At 40.7% G+C, this 26,705-nt stretch overlaps 2 protein-coding genes across 2 annotated transcripts in view; both read left to right on the top strand.

Moving 5' to 3' along the window:
• The first annotated feature begins 32 nt into the window (after nucleotides 1-32).
• Nucleotides 33-25,719, top strand: edc4 (enhancer of mRNA decapping 4). The gene is given in 31 exon segments (XM_018703535.2): nucleotides 33-262; nucleotides 2,275-2,437; nucleotides 2,555-2,666; nucleotides 3,094-3,193; nucleotides 4,117-4,303; nucleotides 4,507-4,654; nucleotides 5,059-5,163; nucleotides 5,808-5,920; nucleotides 6,013-6,096; nucleotides 6,250-6,345; nucleotides 6,726-6,825; nucleotides 7,273-7,453; nucleotides 7,723-7,789; nucleotides 8,050-8,141; nucleotides 8,625-8,809; nucleotides 9,321-9,400; nucleotides 9,646-9,778; nucleotides 9,880-9,996; nucleotides 9,998-10,173; nucleotides 10,319-10,549; nucleotides 10,895-10,996; nucleotides 11,244-11,387; nucleotides 12,020-12,056; nucleotides 12,354-12,501; nucleotides 12,816-12,971; nucleotides 16,076-16,191; nucleotides 16,324-16,489; nucleotides 18,573-18,759; nucleotides 19,390-19,609; nucleotides 20,209-20,372; nucleotides 23,164-25,719. Coding segments are annotated over 31 exon segments (4,182 nt in total). The 5' UTR covers nucleotides 33-174; the 3' UTR covers nucleotides 23,348-25,719.
• A 562-nt stretch (nucleotides 25,720-26,281) lies between these two features.
• Nucleotides 26,282-26,705, top strand: part of nrn1la (neuritin 1-like a) — a 60,375-nt gene continuing 59,951 nt past the window's right edge. The window contains exon 1 of the mRNA XM_018703534.2: nucleotides 26,282-26,644. Within this exon, the coding sequence (XP_018559050.1) occupies nucleotides 26,587-26,644 (58 nt within the window). The 5' untranslated portion in view covers nucleotides 26,282-26,586. The remainder of the gene's footprint in view (nucleotides 26,645-26,705) is intronic.

Raw genomic sequence — 26,705 nt, 5'->3', positions numbered from 1 at the left:
ATTTGAGGTAGGAACCAATAATCTCACACTTCGACAACTCGGAACCCATGGCGCGGACATAACGGAAGTTTAGACGGTTGCTCTGGGTGAACGAAAAGAACACTGACAGCATCGCATCACTTAAGAAATTATTTTCTCCCCCTAAATTAACCCAGTCTCCCCTTTCCCTCACCCATGGCGTCCAATTCTAACATAGATATTGAGGGTGCGACTCAGCATCTCCGGGACATCCTCAAGCTTGACCGTCCCGGGAATAGCACCGGTAAGTTTGACCGGGAATGAAAAGCGGCGGTGCTAGTTTAGGCCGCAGGAGCTAATGAAAAAGCTAGCTAGCTAAATCGATACCCAGCGAACGTGAATTGGTTCAGCGCGCTACTTTACAGAAGTGAAGTTAGCTCAATAGCATTTCGCTACCTGCTGACGAAAGGCATCCATTAGCATCAAAGTACAAATTGACTATCACTTAATTTTCACGTCGACTGTGTTCAGGTTCGTCGTAATGTTAGAACGCTAACTGCGTCGGAAAACTGACTAGTATTTTAAGCGTTAGCTACGCTACGAGCTAGCTTGTGTCTCAGTCTATTTTCTGGTGTAGGAAAGCTGTGTCCTCTGCTGCTAGATGACGAAAAAGTTGAAACATTTGTCGGTAATTTGGAATGATTTCTGTAGCACTTGCTCATTTGTTACTCCACCTCAGTAAATTTAGGTGTATCATTATACAAAATTTAGCCAGATTGTTTTACTGTTATCAAGTATTAGCTGGATCCTCCGAAACTGCGCACGAAGGACGGTGTTTTGGCTAAGTTGGATACACTCATCTCAGTTTTGTTTGTTGTACCTTCAACATAGTACTTGGTCATTTAGAAACTCACTAAATTGTTAAGGTACTGTAACTAAGACACTGTCAGCCTGGGGAAAGTTGGAGTAGGTGTGCTAAACTAAACTCGATGTGTTGTGAACAGAATATCCCGCTTCTGCAATAACGTTGTTTACCTTTGTGTTACAGTATTTGTAGTATTTCGCATTTGAAACAAAGTGCTCTATAATGTCTGTATTCATAGCAGAGACCGATTAAATGACGTTGTTAACATCCATTGACATAGTACTGTCAGACCAATACATATACCCAAGAGAACTTAGCGAACCTGTTGACGATACAGACATTAAATGTAGTCGTGATTCACATTATTATTTCCACCTGTGGTTTCCTGCTCCAAAAATGTGCGAGTAAAAAGTATTATGCTACAGTAAGAAGAGGACCGAGAAGAGTCTGCAGTGGATAATGGTGTGAACGGCATCTTGCACACGCAATTCCCCTTACTGTAACAGGCATTTAGAAATACTTCGGGTGGTGATTTGTGACTGTCTGTCCAAATAATCAAGTTAATTAAATTAGTTTATAGGTAAACTCTTTATATTAAAGCAAATATCTATAATGCTATGGTAGTAAATTATTTGATGTGGCTGATGGTAACATCACTTTTCTTATTATTTTTTCAGACAGAACCTGATACTGTAAATAAATTACTGAGGAGCAGCGCAAATATTTAATTATCTTTCCCTAGAAATATAAAACCCAACTAAATGGGATTTTACAAGACTAAGAAAGTTGGAAAGTTACTGTAAATTCTGACTTTACAGTAAATAAAATTACAGCCTGAATATTTACATCAAATGTCTTTTTAAGCCTAAAGTACTTTTCTTCCACATTATTATGTTTTCATTTTTATTAAAATTATCTATTCTGCAGTTACTTGCTTAGTTTCAGAAAATACTAATTTACAAACAAAGAACAGCAGTGGTGATAAGTAAGACCAGAGATTTCTTTGCTTGAACTGATGACAAGGTGGAACTGTTACTGAGTGTAGGGTGAATCAGTGAGGGATATATTGTGATTGACAGCCCCCAATCAGGAAGAAAACTTGGGTGTCTGTGTCATTGTTTCTAGACATCTCTTTTTCTGCCTGTCCTGACTAAAACGCAACCTTGGAGTTTTCAAATTAAAAGGGGGCCAGCTCTGTTTTCAGTCTCAAGGGGCTCAAAAATTATGGAGTGGTATGGACACCATACGTCGACATAGCAACAGTGATGCATTTTAAAACTTAAACATATAGTGGATGTAGTTAAGTTACATGATTGTTTATTGGGCTGACACAGTAAGAAATCTCAGAATCATTACATCTCTGCAGGCTAGCAATGTTCTTGCTGGTTTTGAATGGACTTCTTTCTACAGTGTATCCCAATATAATGCATGCGTTCCTTTTCTTTCCTCAGATGCACAATTAGGTGATGGTCAGAGAAAGCCATCTTTTAATGGAGAGCTCAACGGGTTATTAGGAACTGCAGGCCTTCTAGGAAGCACTGATCGGTCAACCATGTCAGAATCTACCAGACCCATCTCCACAGACATCAGCAGTGCTCAGGAGAGTCAGATAATGTGAGTGGGTTTTTAGAATCAGGCATTTAACTAACTTAGAGAACACTGTTATATGTCCTCTGAGTATTTAAGAAACCTAATCCATATTTGTATTTAATTCATGTTCTACAATTTCAGCTGCCTTTCCGGTGATGATGGGTCCACCTGTATCCCCATCACCTCTAATAATGTGGAGATTGTGGCAAGTCAAGACTCCAGCATCAACAGCAAGGCTCGAGGCAGCAACAAGGTAAGAGCTTAAGTCATCAGCTACAAAATAAAACTGTCCTTTGAACGTTGCAAAGCTGTTGTGTACCCAAAAAGGATCTGTTGCTGTTATTTTTACACTGATTCAACCCTGCATCTGTCATGACTCAACAGGATATCACAAACTTGCTGTCTTACAAGTGACAAGCTATGTTGCTTTTTAAAGATACAGATCCCTGTACTAATTTTTACAATTTGAATACTTCATTCTGTGGCATTCAGCTATTGTTAGTATAACAAAGTTAACTGGAGCAGTATAAATTTAAATTCTGGGAAAAAAAGATTTGTTCTTTAAAAAAATACATATTTATTTAATATATATATTATATTTATTATATTAAAAAGTCATTAAGAATGTTGTTGAGGGATTATTAATTCATTTCGAATGGTGAATTTGTTTTTTTGTTCAGGTCAAGATCCAACCTGTTGCCAAGTTTGACTGGGAACACAAGTATTATTATGGTAGACTGATAGCTGTTTCCAACTCCTTCCTGGCCTACGCCATCAGAGGTAAGAGTCCTGGAGTTAGTCCTGAATAATTAGGACTTTTACCGTTAAATGACAGTAAAATAGCGCATGAGATGTTATTAATTAAGAAGTAATCCATCCAAATCGCTAGTCCATCGCAGTGCCAACATGAATAGACAAACACACTCACATTCACACTAATTTAGAGTCACCAGTTAACCTGTATATCTTTGGACTGTGGGAGGAAGTTGGAGTACCTGGAGAGAAACCACCCAGGGGCAGGGAGAACATGCAAACTCCACACAACCTTCTTGCTATCAGGCAACAGTGCTAACCACTGCTCAAGAAGTAATACCACAGACAGTTGGATTATAAGTACATTGTATGTGCTTACAATATAGTCTCTTAATCGTGTACTGTAGGTGACTGTAGAAATTTTTTTTCTAAAACATGGGTTGTCGAAAACAGTAACCAAATATGTACATTGATTAAAAGAACATTTTCCATATACAGTCCAGACCATAAACAGTTACATATTTTGGCTGCCAATTGAACTGGCTTTTAATGATGATTTGACTGCTGATGGAAGCAACAGGATGAATGCACAGGTATCCAGGACCATTCAACAGGACAACCATCCTAAACATACTGCCAAAGTAATCAAAGAGCTTTTAGGGGTGAAGGGGTGGAATATTCATCACTGCCCCAGTCAGTCACCTGACTGAGCTGCATTTCACTTACTGAAAACCACAATAAAGGCAAAGAGCCCTCACAGCAAGCAAGACCTTAAAGTGGCTGCAGTGAAGGTCTTGGAGAGCAATACCATCACTCTTGATGAGCCAATATTTGACAGAACATGATTTTTTGTGCGTGCTTGCTCAAATGATTTTATCTGGCTCCAGTGCTGTGATACCGCAGGCCCCTTGGTTTATCTTTTTCTTTAAAATAAACACCTCTTCCTCCAGGAGCCAACAACCACGCAATGATTCGTGTCCTGAGTCTGGGTTTTGCTGAGCGTTCCCTACTGAAAGGGTTCACTGGGGCTGTCACAGATCTGGCTTTTGCCCACCTCGACTCCTCCCTGCTGGGTTGTGTAGATGAAGCGGGTAACCTGATGGTCTGGCAACTCACCTGCGCTGGAAACAAGATACTGTATCCTGACATATGTGAGAAACTGAAAAGGAGTTTGCGGGAGATGTGTGTTTGTGTATAGTGGATGTTACTGCTTGTGTTTGTACTGTTCATATTTGTGTCTAATAACCACTAAAATACCACACACAGCATAGTAACGACAGTAATAGATCCTCCAAGAACTTGTCTTCCCTCCCATTTTCCTTAACTCATGTTCCCCACAGAGATCAGATAGTGGTTCATATCAGGCAGCCAGAAGACACCCCACTGAACTCCCACCGTCGTCTCATCTGGTGTCCGTTCATTCTGGATGACAGTGAAGAGAACCAGGATGACACCAGCCAGACGTTGGCCCTTCTACATGAAGACAGAGTATGAGTGTTTTATACAGAAATATTTGTTCCAGCTGAATGACATAACCACTGAAATTTGAAATAGACTGTACCAATAGTAATCCTTACTAAAAAAAATTTAAGAAGAGAAGAAAATATAGGAAATGTGGGTTTGTTAATTTTAACACAGCAGTTTTATAACCTCTCTTGAACAAAATCAAGGTGTTGAAGTGTATCAACATCCACCTTACACAGTTGCTAAAAAGCTGATTACATTTTTACAGCCTCATGTAAAGTTTGGGGATTGAGCCTGTGGTTGCGGATCAGTGATCAGGTCTAACTACGAAGAAGAATGAACCCTGAAATAACATTAATACTGTCTGTCTGTGTGTCAGAATGTATCAGAATCTTATCCCTGATTTTTGATTTGTCCTCCTCTTCTAGGCTGAGGTGTGGGACCTGGAAGTCTTAAGAGCCAACAACAGCAACTGGCCTGTTGATGCCACAGAACTGAAAGAAGGCCTCATCACAATAAAGGGACATACCCAGGTAAGGATCATTATGAAACACTAATGTTAACATTCTTGAAGAATGTTAATGTTAACCAGTAAAGTATTCAGAGTTTCCTATACATAGCCTCTGCTTGGGCAGCCCAGCCAGGTAGATATAATCACTTGGATCCAGCTTAGGTAAATCTTACATTAGAATGCTTTATTTCACTCTTTAATTACTAACTAATTTTTGGCCACATACCTGCCTGCTCTGCAGTAACTGAGCACAGCCGTCTGGTTAGCATCTACAGATCACTTGCATGTGAGGAGTTTAGGGGACATCTGTAAATTGTAGCTACAGAAAATAACCAGAGTTACACTCTCCCCCTCTAAACTGCCCCGAGTTTCTGCATGTACGTCAATCACATGCTGTGCCACTTGCCACCACAAGTAAATTCTTGAACTGGTACTTGTTCTATATGGTACACATAAATGGTTTTCTATAAAATAGATGCTGCTTTGAAGTAACATTTGACTTACATAACAGGACAGGTAGAAGAATACTGAATACTGAAGATGTTAGAAATAGTAAAACCACAATAACAAGAAGTACAAAGTGGTATGCTATATGATTTTGGATTTGTTACATAGAGCCCTGACTGTACTGTACTGTTGAATGTTGTTTTATGTCTGTCCCTCCAGCGAGTCAGTGAAGGGGCCTTGTCTCCAGATGGAACTGTGTTAGCAACAGCCAGCCATGATGGATACATCAAGTTCTGGCAGATATACATAGAAGGTGGACAAGACAAGCCCAGGTAGGAAAGGAGGAAGTGTTTTAAATGAATGTATAGTGTGTTATTAATCTTCCCTCTCTCCTACTCACTTTTCTTCACTCTCCATTGTTCAGATGTCTACATGAATTGCGGCCTCATGGAGGACGCCCCCTTTCCTGCCTTCTTTTCTGTGACAACCACAAGAGGCAGGACCCAGAGTTAGTACACATGGGTGCACACACAGCTTCAATGAAGGATGTGAAATATGTTACCTTCATTAATCTAAGGCTGTTGCCATTTGATTTTTACTTCATTTAAGTTCTCTTTCTCCCTTGTCACTTCTCTTCATTTCTCCTTTGTTTTCTTTGTAGGGTTCCTTTCTGGCGGTTCCTCATAACTGGAGCGGATCAGAACCAGGAGTTGAAGATGTGGTGCACAGTTTCCTGGACCTGTTTACAGACCATCAGGTTATTCCTTTGCTCTATCATTTAAAATTGAAATCACTCTTATCGCGTCTCCAGTGTAGTGCAGACAACAACAAAACATCTGTATCCAGTACCAAATGTCTCCCATCATATTGGTATTTCAGACCAGTCAGGATGTCAGATTTAATTCTGGAGCCAAGAGATTAAGGGCTGATTGTATTCATTTGTGTACCTTTATTAGACAGTTTCAATAAGGATACTCAGGGCATTTACGCACATGTGGTATCACTCAGCTACTGGGTTGCCTCAGTGATGATTAAGTCTGTTATCTAAAACAGATACCTTTAATTAGCTTAATTAAGTATTTTCAGATACTAATTATGATGATGATGGATACTAATGACGGGGTGTTTTCCTCTCAGGTTTTCTCCCGATCCGTTCAACTCATCAGCTCTGCCAAGTCTGAAGGCTAGTCTGGACCTTTCTGCTGAATATCTCATCCTCACCGATGTACAGAGAAAGGTCAGCACAATGTTGTCAGCAGTGTAGTTTCAGGAATGTTTACAGAAAATTGTTTGATCAAATAATGTGGCTCATGCAATTACATTATTCCTTGATAATGATACACATTTCAAGCAATTTCCTGTCACTTTTGTCCTTCCATTGAGATTTGGCATTAATCTGAAGATAAACTGCCTCCCTGAGGGTTAAATCAAAATCTTGCTTCGGGAAGTCGTTTCATTTAATTAAACACAATTAAATTGAATTAAAACTTTGGCTATGCCTCATCCCAGAGAGCTGTTATGTGGTTAATCTTGCTTAAAAGGCCAGTCTTGTCAGAACTAGATGAAGTCTGTCCCTGAAAGTGGCCCCAAAATTCTGGAAGTTTTCAACCATTTTCCTTTCTACCCATATTACCTTTTCATCCTGAACCTGACTTCATACTTGGCTGATGTCATTCTTTGCCAGGTTCTGTATGTGATGGAGCTGCGACAGGACCTGGAAAAAGGAAAGGCCAGTTTCACAGCTGTGTCAGAATTCCTGCTGACCCATCCTGTACTCAGCTTTGGAGTCCGGGATGTCACCCATAGCCGACTACGACACACTGAGGTCCTTCCTGCAGAGGAGGAGAGCGAGAGCATGACCACAGGTGCACATGTGCACTCACTCACGCAAAAAAACCAAAACTCTTTTCACTCCTGTAGCCTTTTGATTTTTCCTGTTACCACATAATGTTTTCTATTAATTTATGGAATGTAGGTAGTCATTAACATATTTCAAGAGCTGCCATACACACAGTTATCTTTAAAACAAGGTTTTGTTTTCTTTCAGCTTTTGGTGACTTTTGGGAACACTGCTGAAAACATGGGTTATTATCCCCGTTTAGACCATTAAATGTGTTTGTTTGTTTTCTTCTAGAGGGCACTCAAGGACCTGCAGAATCCAAGTCTGGCATCCAGATTAAACTCTACTGTGTTCACACTAAGTAAGTCTTCACCCACTATCTGATGTCAACTCACATTTATTGAGTAGAACTGAGTAAAGCTTTAATGTCCTGAAGGGACAGTGTGTACAAGAGGTCAATAATAATAAATACCAAATTACCACAGATTTTTTATGCAACAGTGAAGGGAATCACCACATTGTTTCAAATATCCAAAGCAGGTCCACCTCCATCTACACCACCGTCCTATTAATTAGGGTAGTCCTAAATGTGTATATTTTGTGGTCTGGGTGTATTTTCAGGAGTCTACAGGATGTTCAGATCTGGTTTCAGCCCAACGTGGGTTCCAGCTCTGCAGTCTTCCTGCCTCATTCTGATTCTCAAGATGGTTTTGGTAAGTCGCAATCCCAAGAATTCAGAATAAAGCACATGTGAAGTACAGATTCCAATCCAGGGATGATTTAGTTCCTTTTTCATTCTGTAAATGTGTGAACTCTACTGCACCATTTATTTGGACATTTGTCAGTGGGTTGGGGAAATGTTAAATATTGTTAGATATATATTATTTATTTTATATATAATTGGATATGTAACTAGATGGCTGACTAATCAAGCATGTTAAAATTGTGCCTCAGTCATTTAGTCATTTGTAGTGTGAAAGCTAAACAACAGTATTATTGAACAGCTGTGAAGATGATTACTTAGCAAAACATGTCAGTGCAAATTATTAAAGGAATCCTGGACTGTGACTTGCAAAAAGATGCCATGAAGACATATTGATTTCTTTGCTCTACATATAGCATATTGGGTTTGTGCTTTTGTTGTATGGCCAATATTGTCATGTAACTGAAGTACTTTATACATTTTTTGTTTCCAGCAGGGTTTTCAGACCATCTCACTGACCAGAGCTCTGACAAGGAGTCAGGAAGTGGGTCCCAGACTGACCTAAGGAAGATCCCATCTCTTCCTGCTCCTGCTGACTTCCTGTCAAACTCTGCCACTGGCAGTGGTCCAATGCCCAAGCTGATGACTCCTGACGCCTTTATGACACCAAGCACTTCGGTATTAACACTCGTCCTAATTCCACTTTAGCATGCAGTTTACAAAATGGCCAAAACACTGAAGCCTCCGCAAATGCTTCAAACATGTTTTTATTTGTCGCCTAGCAACATCTTTTCCCATGAATAGCACCACTTACCATGTATCTGTGAAGTGCTGCTGCCAGCACGTAGCAGACACATGCCCATAACCCTGTTAATACACAATCTCTACAAACTGAAGACTTGCTTTATCTTTGGCTGTACAACTCAAACAGCCAAAGATAAAGTAGGTCTTCAGTTTCATCCATGTGATGAAATTTGTACACAGTTCTCTCCTGATAACTTTTTTCTTCTTGGTTTTTGGAAGATATTTGTCTTAATAATGACTGTTATGAAAATTAAGTGGTGATGTAACCAATTGCAGTTGTCTAAATCATGTTTCACTTTTGTTCAGTTGGGGAGTTCATGCAGTTTCCTGCAAAATGTGATTATGTTTCATTACATTTGTAGTCCACTTTTTTTGTCACCCTCAGGTACCAGCATCTCCTGGCAGCAGTGCAAGCAGTCTGACCATTGTAACAGCTATCAGCAGCAACTCTGATTCCACTAACAGGTAAGTTTCTGTACACAGATTAGTTAGGATACGATTACAATAAAGTGATGATTAGTGGTCAGTGTCTGTAACACAGCTGAACACCACTTCTGAAATTTGGCATGTGGACAATGGTAAGGGACACACTGCAAATTGTATAGGGGGAATATGACTTGGCCTGAAATAAATCAGTCATCATATTTTTTTAGCTTTAATTTTTGAGTTATATATAGGTCAGTTTGGTATGTCTGTCTTACTGTGTGCAGAGCTCTAGATGATGTCAGTCAGAGTCCTAACAGAGCAGAGAACAACAGCAGCAGTAGTCTGACACTCTCTGCCTCCACCAGCAGCCCAAGAGCTGCTTCTGCTGTGCTGCTGCCTGGACTGGAGAACCTACAGGTGGGACCTGACACACTCTCCTACCTCTGCCAGTCTCACAATACTCTACAGTACAACAGCAAAATAGCATTTCTTAACACACACTTCCTCTCCATATCCAGGCTTTGGCATCCCCTAGTGGTCCTCTTGCACTTGACAGCCCTCAGGTCCTGGACTCTCCCCTCCTGCCACCACTGGCCTCTCCAACCAGGGCCCGTTCCCCTGATGTCATCTCTTCAGGCCTCCACAGCCATGTCCCAGGACATGCCAGAGATTGCATCTCAGACCCTGCAGCTTCAGCGTGGACTAGTGCCCAGCTTGGAGCCCTTACCACTTTCTGCTCTCCAGACGGACAGCATGGCCTCTGCTGCCTCTGCTCTGCACCTGCTCACCTCACCACGCACAGCCAACAACAGGTAGGCTGATGACCAGCAATGATAATGTGACAATGACTGTAACTAAAATGGTCAGGAGTAATGAAGAACATACAGAATCTTGCATCTTGCAAAAACACTAGTACAGTTCCTGAAATTAACCAAACTACTGTATTTTGTATCTCAGCCTGTTGCCCCTTGAACTTGGAGGGGGAGATGGGCCAGTGGGTGGGGCTGTAGAGTCAGAACCCAGACTCAGCCACACCCCATCTTTACTGGAGAATGCCTTATCGCAGGAGAATCCTGGGGCAGGAGGAGGGTCCTCAGATGGTAGTGTTAGCCACACACCTTGGCCAGCTGCACCTGACATCACCAGAGAAACCAGGAACAGTCTCAGGGACAATGGTCATGGAGACTGGTAAGAATTCCCACCTACACACACAAATACATTTAGCATGATAAACATATGCATCTATATAAAGCATTTTACACAAGTTCTAAAATCTCATTTGCAAAATCTGACCACTACATTGGAAAAATGAATGAAGGATTGTAACAGTTTGTGTGTGTTTTTTTTTTTAAATTACAAATAATGTAAAATGATTACTTGTGAACCAGTTTTACAAAACTTTTAATATAGAACTTAGTATCTGAGCATAGACACGCTTAAGCATGAACAGGCAGCTCCAATCTGTGTTGAAATGGTAAAAGCAGTATGGAAAACATTCAAAAAGAGGGTTGTGTCATGTCTGCTGTGTTGTAGTTCAAGAGAGGAGTCAAAGGACAGACATATGAACTCACCATACCATCGGCGTTCCTATCACCTCACACCGAATGACAGTCAGGACGCTGGTGCAGAGCAGAGGTAACACAAATGAACACATCATCTCCTAGTCTATGTGAATAAATATAGATAGATAGATTAGATACTTGTGTAGTGTCATCCTAGATGGAAGATATCACAAAGCAAGCATAGTACTTTAAGGCACAGTGTTTACATTTTATTGACCTTTTCCAAGACAATTCCAGTGAAAATGGCATACAGTATGCTTGACATGCTGTAGCAGCTCTCTTACTGTGTGGTGTCTGTATCGATCTGTCCATGTACCCAGTGATCCTGATGATGAGGTAGCCAGCCTGGCATCGTCTTCAGGAAATTGTGGCTCTCGCTCTTCTCACAGACTCCCAGTAAAGGACTGGAAGACGTCACCACGAGGCTCGCCAAAAGTAAAGAAGAAGATCAAGAAAGATGACAGGTATTAAATATTTAAGGAATCTTTTTCCACTAGCAGTACTGGTGCTCCTTGCTGAAGATTTCAGGGGCACCAGCCGAAAAGTTAGGTGCACAGCTCAAATTGACATTTAGTGCAACACATTCATTTTTTTCCCATGTTAACTATATTACACTATGTTGTTTTATGTCACAGAGAAAAGTATTATTAAAGTATACATGAATGATATAAGTTAAATACAATGAACGAAATCGAGACATGACTGAGCCCGTTCTCAGTATTAATCCAACATAATCAATTTAAAGTTCAAAGACCTGGCAAAAAATTTGTTTGTAGCTCCAAATATTTTTAGTTTTAATGATATTTAGTGGAGTATTTTTCCACAATTTATTGTTTTTCTTCAGCTCTTAGCAGATCTCTCACAGTGAGAAACAGTCAATATTTTTATGTCAATGCCTGAATTCAAAATCAGTTACCGGTTTTACTTAAATAGATTAAAAAAACAGTCCATGAATGTTACATTGTAGTGCTTAATATATACACAACAATGTATATACACACATAAACACCATTCCTGATACTTGATTCGCTGGTTCAGATATTATCATTGTAGATATTGTAATTCTCATAGTGTTTCTGTCTTCCTTTTCCCTTAGTGAATCATCTCAGTCCAGGCAAATGGACTCTGGTCAGGTAAGGTGATCACAAGAAAATCTGCATATTGATGTTACTGTATTTTATTTTGATATTATAATTTATTGTGTTCTTTTGAAGTTCAGGAAGGAACAGGAAAATATCAAAACAAGCTGGCAGATACCTCGCCAACAGCTTATAAAGTTGCTATTTTGAATAATTAAATAATTGTCTGCTTAAGTTTGTGTTTAACCTAATAATACGGTTTAATATAGATGTAATTCCTATGTTTTGGCAGCACTATTTCCCTATCTACTATGTCTTTTTTTCACTCATTCTCTCTATCTCCATCCATAGATGAATGTAGAAGTACAGGACGAGTTGTTGATGCTTCTGCGTAGCCAACAGAGGGAGTTGACTGAACTGCGCGGTCAGATTGAAGCCATGCAGAGCTCCATTATGGCCCAGGTCGAGCATGTCCTGACCAACCACCAGGAACAAGAACGTATCCTTCTGTCTTTCTTACTCATTTGTGTTAGTTTGTTTACCTTGTAAATCTACCACCCATGAAACTTTCTGAGTTATACCCTAGCCCACTCTACACTCTAGGTTTAGTGAAAAATTGTGATGCCATTATTTGGGAAATAAAACTGGAAAAAAAAGATTTTTCTTTGGTCACACCTGAAGTTTTAATAAGTGGTGCAAAGGGATGGTCTCCATCTGAAACACTTCTCTTTTAGGACATTATTGTATGCATGCTGGTCTCTATGGTGATCCTTTTACAGCATATCATTTTGAGCCTTGACCTCATGACTTCAGAGCGTAGACTGGAGCGGGTCCTGGCAGAGAGTCAAAATCATCAGCAGCAGCTTCAGGAACAGCTCAGCCAACAGCTCAGCCACACGCTCAGTTCAGCCCTCACCAATAGAATGGACAAAGTGCTTCGAGACGAAATGAAGAAAACAGTCCCACAAAGTAAGTCTGCAAGAGGAATAAGAGTGAGAGGGACTGACTCGCTTCAGTAACTCAGTCAGGCTGATTAGTGGTCACTGGTAAAGTGAGCTGTCTATAGTTGTCCAACTGAACAGAACCCAAATCAGCCACATGCTGTTTCCTTGTCAGAGGCTATGGGAAAATGAGAAAATTGTTGTTCAAATGTATTCATTTTAAGTCTTGTTTTACCAGTGCTATTTCCTATGGTCGCTCTTGCCACAACATTGCCATTACCTGTTCTTGTGCATCCCACAGATCCTCAATCAGATTGGGATCTGGGGGGTTTGGAGGCCAGGTCAATGCCTTGGGCTCTTTGTCCTGTTCCTTTAGCTATTTCTGAGCAGTTTTTGTGGTGTGGTAGGGCACATTGTCCTGCTTGGGGAGGCAATGCTAATTTGGGTGGTACGTGTCAAAGTAACATCCAGATTAATGTTAGTCATTTCACTTGTGACTGTTTTTTATGTTGTGCCTGATGAAACAGGATTGACACACAAAGTAGATGGACTCTTAAGTGTGATTATCTAAGCACCAGGCAAGAGCTGTATTGTTAAGAAAGCAGTCCACACCTCAGTAAGGATAGACTTAGTTTAGTTAGTCAGTCAAAAAAGATGTCAGTGAGAACAAAATAAGCATATAACACAGTCTCAGTGGTAGAACTTTACTCTTTAAATCAGAGCTTGATTCTACCACAAGACCAAGTGGACTCTCAAGATGTGTTGATGTGTCAACCATACTTGCTACCAGATGATGGCGATATTGCACCATTTCACTCACACCATGTCAGTCGCAGTAGAAGATTTTAGGTATGAATTTAAACTAGGGCTGCACTGATTCTGAAAAAAATGAGAATCACGGTGTTTTTGCTAAGAATTGAGATCACGATTCTCTCCTCACAATTTTTTTCAACATGTTTTTTGCACTCAGTTTACCCGATACACAAGGAAGCGGAACAGAAGATATAATGGTGCCTGATACAGGAGAGGCCATATAAAGAGTATGGTCTAGACCTGCTCCATATGAAAAGTGCCTTGAGATAACTTGTGTTGTGATTTGGTGCTATACAAACCAAATTGAATTGAATTGAATGTTTGGCTAAGTGGTAGTTGACTGAGTCTGTAATTTCCTTGAGTCTATGGGAGCTCGTCGGATATGGTAATAAACTCTATAAGGTTCTAAGGCTGCCCCCTAAATGTCGACTACTGGACACATACATTAGTCAGGAATACCCTGATCTGACTCACAGAATGTCAGTGGATGAGTTGTTACTCTTTTTCTTTAGCTGCCTCACAGTTCAGTCACAGAGCACTGCAGGAGCAACAGAGCGACAGGCTGTAAACTTTACAACCAGATCGTCTTAAAATGACCAAACCACAAAACTAACTTTAGAGTTACTTAATGAAAATGGAGCGTGATGCAGGCAGTGTGACTCGCTGTGATTCTCTCCACTCCAGTGTCAGGTGAGTTCTACCTGCCTGCTGACAGCTGCATGTCCACTGCGAGAATCCGGCCATCTAAAGCGGAAACTAGCGGTGATAAGACGAGTTAAAACTGGCTGACAGAGTCTGTCTACAGTGTTTTCGCTATATACATTTCGTAGTGGCGGCCCGGCGTAGGAATATTACTGCCACTGCTGAAATATTATGAAGTTGCAGAATACCTGGTTGATCTGACAGGGAGAGAGAGAAAGAATTGAAAAAGAGAAAGTGATAGAACTAACTAGCTAATCTTTTTTCAGCACGAGCACAGTGCCATCAGCAAGGTTTTCCTCTGGATTCATTTAGCAGTTTTCATTTGTTCTAACACAACTTCTGGCTTCGCGCTGTCATTAGCCCCTGTCACTCACTCGCTCTCATCGGGTTTATTTGAGTTTCTGCTGCTCTGAATCACGTGGTGTAATGACACATTGTCATTGGCTGAAGGAGATAGGAGCGTTCATTTTGATGCAGCACGTGTCCCTGATGAAAACACAGCAGAAACGTCATCATTTAGAAATGAGATCGTATAGAGCTCTGAATCGAGATCTCAATTTTAATACAGTTAATTGTGCAGCCCTAATCTAAGCTGTGTTTTCAGTCTGCTTGTGTCAGTCTAACTGTTGTCTCCTGTCTCCCATCCTGGGCTTCTTATCATAGTCCTTCCTCCACCCACTTTTAATTCTATTCTTGGTTCAGGAGACTGGACTGTACAGATCTTCTCCCATCATCATCTATTAAAGATGTCCTACATAAAAGTCCCACATAAAATTTCAAAATTTATATTATTTCTAATCTGTCTACCATACAGCACAGCTGTTGCCATTAATCTATATTTAAGTTGACTTTGTCAGACTATGTCCTGACCATGAAATAATGATTTGCTCAGTTGAGCTGTCTCCCCTCTCTTTACCAGATGTTGGCTGTGATGCAGATTTGTTGTTTTGCAAATTAAAAAGGGGCAGGGAAAGAAAAGTTATTCAGACGTCATTTGAAGCCTCTGTCGTTGCCGGACGAAAACTGCCTTTTGAAATTTAGATGGCTTAATAATGGTCTAATCCGACTTGGTGGCTCGAAACACTGAATTTTATTGGGGCATTGACAAAGAAACTGTATTTAATGAAGTGTTATCATGGCCAGTTTGTTATTCATTTATTTCAGTTGTTGATTCCCATTTGGGAATCCAGTCCAATTGTCTAAATCTAAATTAGCTTTAAACGTGACAAGTTTAGCATGCCTTTGATAGTTGAAATAACTCTGTTTTGCTTACCAATGTATTTCGTTCTCTTTTATCTTTTCTGCAAAGTTTAGTTTTGCGGCACAAAAACAGGCAAAGTGCACACCTGGGCTTTACATCAATAAATCACAGTATTATGTTAATGCTTGAGATCATCCCAGGCATAAGTTAAATTAAATAAAACAAAGGCAGCTGTGGTGTGTTGGACTGTAACGCTAAAATTAAGCAGTGTTTGGAGAGATGTTTTCTTGCCTCGCCTCACCTGCCCTCTAATTCGAGGATGAGATGTTCCTGTCTTTTTCCTCCTTCCTTGATCACATACCTAATTATAGGATAGTTCTTGCTAATCTGTCTTGCTAATTCTTTCCCCTCTCTAGCGATCTCTAAGAGCCTGGAGCCTGTGACAGGTCAGCTGAGCAATACAATTGCTGCTAAGCTGACTGCTGTGGAGGTGACCTTAAAGGACAATGTCAGCAAGGTGGTCAAATCCAAGGTAGGTAGCTGCCTCACTTCACCACCTGTCTGTAATTTTTATTCATGCTGAGCAGAGTAAGCCCTCTATACCTCTATACTGCTCCACATGTTTTATACAAATCTTTTTCTGTTTCTGCTTCCTGTTATCCAGAACACAACAGATGCAATTGGTCGAGCAGCAGCTGAAGCAATGCAGGGGCCGATCCAGGCAGCCTACAAAGATGCCTTCCAGAGCATCGTGCTGCCTGTTTTTGAGAGAGGCTGCCAGTCCATGTTTCAGCAAATCAATGACAGCTTCAAACAAGGAACACAAGAATGTAAGGCAACCTCATCAAACATCAAAATTTGTGGTTTGGTCAACAAAGAAACAGCTCAATATAGTAGAGATTTAAATATATGACCCACAAAACCTACTGTAGCACAGGGTCAGATTAGTATTTTTTCTGACATCTATTTATTAGACGTTCAGACACTTGAACATTTTGGAACTGTCCCTTGAAGCTGCTCCAGTATCCTTATGGTGATAGAATGCTGCTTTGTTCATGTTTCCCTAATCCAACTCTGAAATTGGGGTCTGTTTATGTGAAAGTCTAATTTGATAACCATCTCTTTCAAAAAGCTCAGGGACAGTTTTTGTAATCATGCTTTTTCAAACTGAGCTAGGGCACTGATGTGTTGATAAGCAGTCTGTTAATTTTGAGTCTGTGATCATGCCCAGCTCTGGAAGCTGATGTTTTTAAAATTTTACCAAGGCTGTTGTAATGTGTATAGAGCAGTATACTTTACTGCAGTTAATAGGTAGCCATAATACCTCTTTGAGCATGCTCTTGTAAGCTTGTTCCAATTTAAATTTAATTTAATTTGAATTCTGCATGAACATGTACACTACCACCTACCTGCTGTTCAAGCCTTCAGGTTTGTTGTTAATGCCCAGATTATCCCTTTGTTGTGGGTGCATGGTGATAAATTTGTCTGATACAGTGAAGTGCAGTACAATCTCATGTGAAATATATGTCATATGTGGGTGGACACTGAACATAAGGGTATTTATTGAAGAACAGGATTGTTTTGCATTAGACAAAGTGTATTATACAAGTGCATGTTGAACACAATAGTAGCTAGAATAAACAGGGAGCTCTATGTACAACCTTCAGTTTTGATTCATTATTTATTATAACAAATAGTAGTTTAGTTTGCTATTTATGAAAACAATAATTTACTGAAACCAGAGGACAGGGTCAAGAATTCTTTTGCATTGGGTAAACCAGTTTTCATAATAATAGATAAATAGATTTTATATATATTTTATATATAGATCTATTTATAGATTTTTCATAATCTATTTATCTGTTCTTAAAAAATAATAATAATGACGATAATCTCTAGTTGATGACATATTTGGAGTTGAAGCTGTGGAGGAGTTTATCGCTAAACTGAGCCGCCCTGCCAATGTGAGCAATGTAAGCAAAGAAAAAAAATGTAAAAATCAAAAGTCATTTATGATCACGTTTCTCTCCCCGTCTCCTGTTCCTTGTGCTTCTGTGCAGACACACACACACAGAGTGCAGGAGCCACAGCAGAGACAGGTTGACAACTTGCAACGTTCAAGTGCAAGAAAGCATCAGCATGTTTTTAACATGCGCTATCTGCCGATAGTGGCTCTGCTGGCGGGGATCTCTCCCTTCCTCCGAGTAGAGCCATGCCCCGCACCCCCTAATGGTGTTGAATGGAACTATTGTTTATTGCTATTTACATCATTATTGCAATAAATACCAAAAGGTATTGTGATAAAATTTTAGGTCCATATCGCCTATCCCTTTTGGGAGGGTTATGTACACTCAGCTTGTCAGAGCTGAGAACAGTTAGTTGTTGTTTTACATATCTGGGCTGTGCTGTTAGCTGCTCCAACAACAGCATTTAGCCAAAGAGACTTATAAAAATAAAAATAAATGCCACTCTGTGAAATCTATTTTACCTCCCTAAATCTTTGCTATTATTAAATCTCCATGTTTTGATTGTATTTCAAGCAGATTGCTGACAAAGGACCAACCAGGGCTGCTAAAGACCAAACAATGTCTTACTAGCTTGTTCCACTGTTCATGAGCGACCCAAATATCTGCCGTAACTGGTGCATTTGTGTTAAGTTCAGCTCCACTGCAGTAATGATGCAAGCACTTGAGAGCACAACACATAAATCAGCTGCCAGATTCATCTATTGAGCTGCGACGCTGGTTGTTAATTTTAGTGGGTTTGGCATTACTGCTGCCTTTTCACATTCCATTTAGTCATTTGATTCAATGTTAATACCAAAATAGTACTCAGTAGAGCTTTGACTATATCACATTTGCTCGTGTGAGGGGAAGAAATAATTTGACTTTGTTTTGACTTTGATCTTTGCAGACATCCAGCAGCTTGAGACTCATATGAAGAACAGAAAGCAGAGAGAGCAGGAGACAAGAGACCCCATGATTGGCCAGCTCCAACAGATGATCGACAACTTCCAAAGCTCCAGTGATCAGCTGGCCAATAACATCACATCTAACGTCCGGGCAGAGGTCCAGCACCAGATCCAGATGATGGTGGGAAAGTATGTATCCTAGCTATCCCTCATCGATCACAGTGTTACCCACCTGTGATTGGAAAGCTGCTAATGAAGCCTTTTTGGTCACATTTGAAAAGAACTGAATCTCCTTTGAACATTTACACGTTTTGACCTATTCTCCCTTCTGATGTCATTGTCACTTTTCACTATCAGTGTCACTGATATTACTCACGGCGACTGATCTGATTTCACTGATTAAGATTCTATGCAGATAATTTTAATATCAGATATGCATATCAGCAGTTGCCTATGCCAGCAGTCCTGGCCGTATTCACTGCCTATTGAGCAGGTGTGTAATGGATTGGAGAGTAGAAACAAGCAAAGCTTAATCCTGGGGCTAATGTAAGAACATAAATTCGATCAAGTCTCTTGTTCCCTCTGCAATTAATTTCATGGCCTCCAGAGTTTATACATTTGTCGAGTGGAGTCGAGAGCAAGTAGTTAGCCAACTAAAACTTTCAAATCTTGAAAAGAAATGACAGTGCCTGACGTAGCTGAGCCAGATTTTTACTCTGAAGTTAATAGCTTGTAATGGTAGGTACACCAAATCAAACAAGTAGTGTGGAGGATAACCCTTGCTCTGTCCATTTTCTCTTCTGTCCTTTTCCTCCTCAGTTTGCAAGAATCTATTCTTAGCCATGTGCAGCGAATTGTCAAAGGGGAGGTGAGCATGGCAATGAAGGAGCAGCAGGCAGTGGTCACCTCCAGCATCATGCAGGCAATGAGGTCAGCGGCTGGCACACCCGTCCCCACAGCTCACCTAGACTACCAGACACAGCAGGCCAACATCCTGCAGCTCCTCCAGCAGGGCCAGCTCAACCAGGCTTTTCAGCAGGTAACACACACATGCACATATTAACCATGTGTAGCACTGTGTAGCCTATTGCACCCTCTGCAACTGAATTTTGATTTCCAGTTGATAGTGAATGAGAACACCCTCACATAACTTCAAATTACCCTGTGATACACATGCACTTAAACACACAGGCACGTACGGTTCCCACCAGGACTTTAAGGATCAGAAAGCCAATATACTGCAACTGCTTCACATGGTCACATTTGCAGGCCCCACTAGTGCTCTGCTACGAGCACTCATTATGCTTGTGTTTTCTCCCCTATGTAACCTCATACCTGAACCTGTTCTGAATGGTCTCTTAGCACTCTTAGCCTTGTATTCAGTGATCTGCACACACAGAGAATTCTGCTCACACATAGCTCTTTGGGTTTACTCTGGTAAACATCATTACTGGGTTAGAATAACTCATCTACACACACTGACTTAACTTCCATGCTAAACAGATTGTAGAAGTTCTTGTGGTCTGAACAGATGTACATGTTACAGAGATTTCTCTGCCTGGTTTTAGAAGTAACATACTGCCAGTAAGAAGCAACTATTGGTGTTGTTTAAACCCTTTTCTCTCACTTTATCTCCAGGCTCTTTCAGCAACAGATCTCAACTTGGTCTTGTATGTGTGCGAAACCATTGACTCCCAGCAGGTGTTTGGTCAGCACCCCTGCCCTCTCAGCCAGCCCGTGCTGCTGTCACTCATCCAGCAGCTCTCCTCCAACCTTTCAACCCGCTCTGAGCTCAAAATCAGGTGAGAAGACCAAAGTTATTTCATGCAGCATTTTTTGGAAGGCAGGTATAGTATGTCATTTTTGCACGTCCATTATGTCATCATTCTCAACTTGAAGATTGCATGGCTCTCCTAAGAGATCAGAGTAACTGTGCCTTTTTAGTATGCAGTTTGTAGATGAACGCACTTGAAGTCAATAAGGCAAAAGACATGTGGGCTACACAATGTAGCCATTTTTATGACTCTGTGCCTGCAAAAGGCAAAGGTCAGCTCCACTGTGACATTGTAATGTTTTGCAAAAACATTTTTCTGTGATATCAGAAAATACAAAATTAATGTCAGCTGTCCTGCACTTGCAGTGGTAAATGAATACAGTGATGTTGAGTGAAAAAGCTGCTTTGTCTCAACTACAAATACCCAAGCTCAAGTACAATATTGTGATTAACCTTGTCCCCCTTACTGACACTGCACATCATCTCCACTCAACACTCCTCTCAAGCACAATCTGTCCTCCACTACTGACAATTGAATAGGACAAAAGTGTAACATTCATTTGTTTCCCTATCAAGTGCACCACACTGTGCTCTTTCAGCATTTTTTTTCAGTCTCACTTTAAGGCCTAGACCAGTTTCCAAATTATTGAGGATATAAAATATTGATGATTAAAATAACCTCTAATATTTTTTGCATATGAATACTGACGGACAAAGTATGTATACTGTTTCCAATTTCAAATAATGTAGATATTGATCATTGTTACTGTATACTGCTCAAATTTCTTGCAGGATATCATGTTCTCATTAAATTGTTCTCTCACACCATCATAGTTTGATATAGGACCTGTCTTGCAATGCAGCAGGCATAACTTTCAATTTAGGAAAATGTCATTGGGTTTAATCAAAAACCTGTGAACTGTACAAGCTTATTTCTTCCCAAAATGTCTTAATTCTAAGTAAATTTTCTCACAAAGTGATAGCAGTGAATTACACTACATGCCTATTCTCTCACACAAGTTGAATCCTGTGCACCCCTCAATCAATAATAGAGGCAGTCTTTCCCTAAACTTTTGCTCCACATCTCATCTCCATTGTATCTCCATTATTTCTCATCTCCTGAGTGCTAAACGGTGCTAAACTGCTGACCCCATCACCCTGCTCCGTCTGTAGCTCTGCTACATTGCTGTCAGGGGAGCTCAGATGATCCTGCGAATAGCATTGCAATTTTTGGATGCTCTCTATCATTCTGTTCTTTCTATGTCCTTGTATCTTTTATGCTGTCTTTCACTTGTGTTCTCCCGTCTTGTTTTTTCCGTTCACAGTATGTGTTGTGCCATTATCATCAAAATGAATGGATGTGACCCCTCAGTGAGCCCCCACCCCACTAACTTTATGTCCTTTTCACTTCTGAATCCTTGCATCCACCTCCTCTTGTTCTTTTCTCCCCCAGATAATCTCCTTCTCTATCAGAGTCCCTTTACAGCACATGTCTGGAGCTGCGTTTACATTGCATCTGCCTGCTGCTGTTAATACGGCCCTCTGGTGCCCCTGTGTGCCATCTGGAGGGAAAGATGAGGGCAGTAGGGTGTGGTTCAGTCTGAAGCATTATTAGAACAGATACAGTCATGGTTGGATGGTTGTGGGGGAAGGGAGTTCAGTAGAAAGAAAAGGAAAAATCACAAAACTTTTTTATCAGCTTGTCATGTTTGCCTTTGTTAATGTGTGATTTTATTTAAGACATACAGGGAAACTCCAGGCTGTCGTGAGTAAGCAGAAGTCAGTTGATATTGAAATAAAAATACAACACTTGTACAGTATATGCTGTAGATGGTTAGTTTATGTATTCCAAGTATCTGTTCACATCAAACGACAAATAACATCAAGCTGCAAGACTTTGCATCTCAATTTTGCATTTAAGACAAACCCAATGAGAAACAAAAGCACTGCTAGCATTGTGAAAACTTGAGAAGGTGGGATTTCTTAGCCATTAACCATTCACGAGAATAATGTGACGTGTAGAACTGTAGAAAGACATATCTAATATCTGTGGTGTTATGTGTAGTGACATTAAATGTCCCTTTGAAGAGTGTGTTGGCAGTGTTATGTTATGTGGGAACAGTTCTAATGGCTAGACTGGGATTGGGTAGTGCAGCTGACACAAAGATGAATGGTTATAGAAACTGTAAAGACACAGAGGGTGGGAGAGCAGAACAGAAATAGAGCACAGTCTGGACAGTCTAAGCACCAAATGTCTGACTAAAACAATTAATTGAGTAGTTAAATGTAGTGTAGTCTGAGTGAGAGGACAGGACGCAGGTGAGAACATGCAAGACTCAATTTCTGCTGTGATATTTGACTGAAGACACAAGGTACACATTCACACAATTGGCTGGCAGCCAGGAAGGTGATCAAGGACAGTGCCTGACATTCAAGCTGCGAAAGATAGTTGAGATGGTGATAGAACTTTGTCTGTGTCCCCTGCAGTCGCTCCACGGGTCAAAACACAAAGGGCACACAAGTAACACTGCTTTTACATCTGAGTGATGGGAGGCTGTGATTTGGAGTTTCATATTGTGCATGTGAATATTTTTTCATGTTATTTTATCCACGTAGAACAAAAATGCGCCAAGTTAACTTTTCATCATCCTTTCTTTGTCTTGAGCCTGCCTCTATCTCTTTGCTAATTCTTTTAAGAAAGTTTCTCCTGATCGAGAGATGTCACCTATCATCGATAGATGTTACCTGTCTGGTTGGAGCTCCTAGTCTTCTTTTGTCTTTGTTATCTAACATTTCTCTCCCTCTGTGTCCCTGTGCAGTTATCTGGAGGATGCACTGATGAACCTGGACCACGGTGATCCGCTGACACGAGACCACATGTCCTCCGTGTTGGCCCAGGTCAGACCCAAGCTCTTTGCCTTCCTGCAGCAGGATCCCCACAGCCCGCTCAGCAAGAGGGCACGGCGCCTGATGATGATGCTGCAGGGTCTTGTCAACCACTAGTCCTTCATTTAAAGTCTGGTGCAGAGGAGTCAGTTTCCTCACAGATACAGATCATGAGTCCAGTTTTGTCATGAGTCTGCAGAAAGCAACAAGGACTACTTCATCTCACTTTAAGCAGTTTGTTTGAGCATGAAACATGTCGCTGGTTGGAGATGGAAGATAAGTTTTTCACTTAAAGAAGAGAGTCCCCTCCAGTCCATCTGTCCCTCCTTACACCCCTAAATCCAGCTTTTTCTTCCCCGGAGCATTCCTCCTCCTCTAACTGCACCAGTGAAGTGTTAAGTTAGGAAGCAGACTGTTTTTTGTTACCCTTGATTTTGTTTTTCATTTTTTTCATTATTTTTCATACCTTCAATGCAAGACAATAATGGTCTGGATGGAAAGATTGTTGTTGATTTCTGTTAAAGAGACTCTTTACGTTCACTGTAGACTCTTCCAGATCTTCATTTCTGCCCCGCAACCCAAAGGGGCACTCTGGTTGTCACTTCTCCTTTTACCCCTATCAAGAAGCAAAAGACTCAACAAAAGCCAGAGCGCCTGATAATTCCGGTTGTCCCTGTCTCCCAGACACACCATACCTGACACTCCTTTGATGTTACGTCACGCAAATGTGCAAACACTCAACGAATGTTCAGCTGAGTGGCTCACGAGAACAAACATGGCCATTTTTTGTGTTCTGCTGTGTTCCTCTGACCTGTCAGTCAGGCATGTTGAGTTTTGGGATACAGGACAAGATGTGATGCAGGGGTTGCTTCTAAGCAGAAAGAACGAAGGTTACTTAAAAGAAGGAATGTTTTGCCTCAAAATGTCGCCTTGTATCTCGGCCTTAGGAGCAAACAGCAGGCCTGGACACATTTTTTTTTTCTTCAATACAGACCAGCATCCTTGCTGGAGTTAACTTGGAATTCAGTGGCTGCAGGAATACACAGTCCTGAGTTCAGTTTTCTTATAGAACCAAGATAATCCCAGCAACCAAAAGTATGTAACATCCAAAGCCAATTTTGTTGGTGGCATGTTTCCTTTCAGTTGTTTCTTATTAGGTTGGAGATGACAGCCTTGCCTGGTCAGATCAGTCTCGGTGAGAATCAACATGTTGAACTGCTTTACTGAACGTTAATGACACCTTCTGTGGTCTAAGTATTGAGGATGGAAAGCTTATCTCATTATACCTTTTCCATCTGACCTTGTTTTCACAGATCACTCTGATGAGGGTTTCTGAAGGATTAAAATAAGACTAAAGGATGAGAAATAACAAAAAACATTTTTGAAATCTAAAAAATATTTGCAAAGGTCCTCCAGGCTGAAAAGAATTCCCCTTTAAAATCTGAAATGCTTGGAGCCCAACATCAAGGTTGGCAGCCGTCCATGTGCTCTGTCCTGTAAAATGATCAGACTGCTCCTCAAGACATTTTTTCTTCACTCAGTCCCTTTTTAAAAAAAATAACATTTAGTATTTGTAAGACTTGTAATCTTGCTTTAAGAGTTGTCAAACTAGTTATAAAAGATAATAAAACACTTCCTAAACATTGCTAGTGCTGATGTTGTTTTATCAGAATATTCCAAATAATGTTTGTTAAACTTAATGTGCAGTTACTTCTCACAGACTCTAGGAGGCAGCACTTAGTTGGACTGCAGATAGTCACCCTGCTTATCATTTAAGTTTTGAATTCAGAGATCATTCCTGCTCTTACAGTATCAGTTTTACCAAACATTGAAAAGCCTGCCTTTAGTTTGTAAATGCACTGTTTACTCATCTTTCAAGTGTGTTAAGAGTGTGTGATCATTTGTGTACAGCCCATTTCTACATATTGTTTAATCACAGGGTAGCCACACTTCTGCTGATTGTAAAATAAAAGTTATGTTAATTTGACCTCTGTGTTTAGCATCTGTTGAGTTGGATTTGTCTAGCAAGTGCCTTATTGTATTTTATCTGTTTTGGACATTTGATCCTATTTGGGCCTTTAGACAACTCGTAATGTTCAGGCATTATCCCACATCAGTTCCATTTAACTCTTAAAAGCATTTATTTCATTCAACGTGTGGTTGGATCTGATGTAAGGCTCAGACAGCACGGCAGAGGAGAACCTGTATGTTTTGTTTGCAAACATTTGACTCAAGACAGTTGACTTGGACAGGTATTTGAATGCTCGTGTATGGAACAGAGATGTTATATTTTGACTACTACCACCTTCACCTTTCAGCGGCAGACAGGCCGAGTCCTGCTTCACCCTGAGTGGGAGCTGTGTCTTTTATTTTTTTTTCTCTCTCTCTCCATTGTGTTCATTTCCCTCTGCTTGGTTGATTATGTTGTATCTTTTACAGTTTCATTTACCCCAAACATTTTGGAATAAAAAAAGAGAAAGACTTGTTCAGTTTATTGTGTCTTTATTTGTATGTTGTTCTGTGCTTCCAGAAACAGATGGTATCGAAGTAAGCTGCTTCCTACTGCAGATGTAGAGGCAGACAGTCTGCTTAAACTTGGCGCAACAGACTTTTCTTGCACAATTTTTGAGGTACTCCGCTTCATTTATTTTTACAGCTCTCGTTACTTTTTCAGATTCAAATTTGACGTAAACTGACAGGTTATAAACACGCACTGTTACAGATTAAAGAAATGCTTTTCAATCTTTTTGGCTTGTGACCCTTTACAAAAAGACAGTGTATCTGGGGACTGTTGTTGCACTTGCGCTTCTGGATCTATTTGCTGAACTGTTTGATGTCCAAGAAAGTCCAAAAAGAAAAAAAAAAAGACTTGCATGTAAGTCATTTCAAACTGCTCAAATTCATCTCATGAGCCCTTGGATGTGCTCAGACCAATGTAATGGAGTACTCTCACATTGTTGTACTGATACTTCAGCTTGAGTAAAAGGTCTGAATACTTAAGATCCCTAAATTCTCCCAGTAGCTACACGTCCACCCAGACCAGACCTTGCTCCTGTGCAGCTCATCTGGGACTCTCTGGGATGCTGTAGACCTTCCTCCTCCTCCTCCTCCTCCTCCTCCCTCTCCTCGGCTCGGACGCGCCCTCCCTTTCAGCGGAGGGGAGCGCACTGTGGATGCTTTAACACTGGAGCACAGAGCTGCACCAAGGACAGGAGGGAAACACTGACCAGCGTCGAGGAGCGGGACATTGGACTGCCGCTTTAAAACAAACAAACAACAACAAAAAAAAACAAACTTTGGAATTCCGGTGCAAACCTGAAACTCGAAAAGGTCGGAGGACAGATCGTCGGGTCACCATGGCATCTCTGATGAACTCTGCGTGTCTCCTCTTCCTGCCTGTTGCTCTGCTTCTGAGTAAGTACTGACAAATATTCTGAAAAATTCTGTTGAACTTGTGTGTCTGAGAAAAGCGCAA

Source organism: Lates calcarifer, linkage group LG10 (genome assembly GCF_001640805.2).
Source record: "Lates calcarifer isolate ASB-BC8 linkage group LG10, TLL_Latcal_v3, whole genome shotgun sequence".
NCBI classification, from domain to species: domain Eukaryota; kingdom Metazoa; phylum Chordata; class Actinopteri; family Centropomidae; genus Lates; species Lates calcarifer.
The sequence above is the reverse complement of the archived record's forward strand: the minus strand, read 5'-3'. Positions and strand labels throughout refer to the sequence as shown.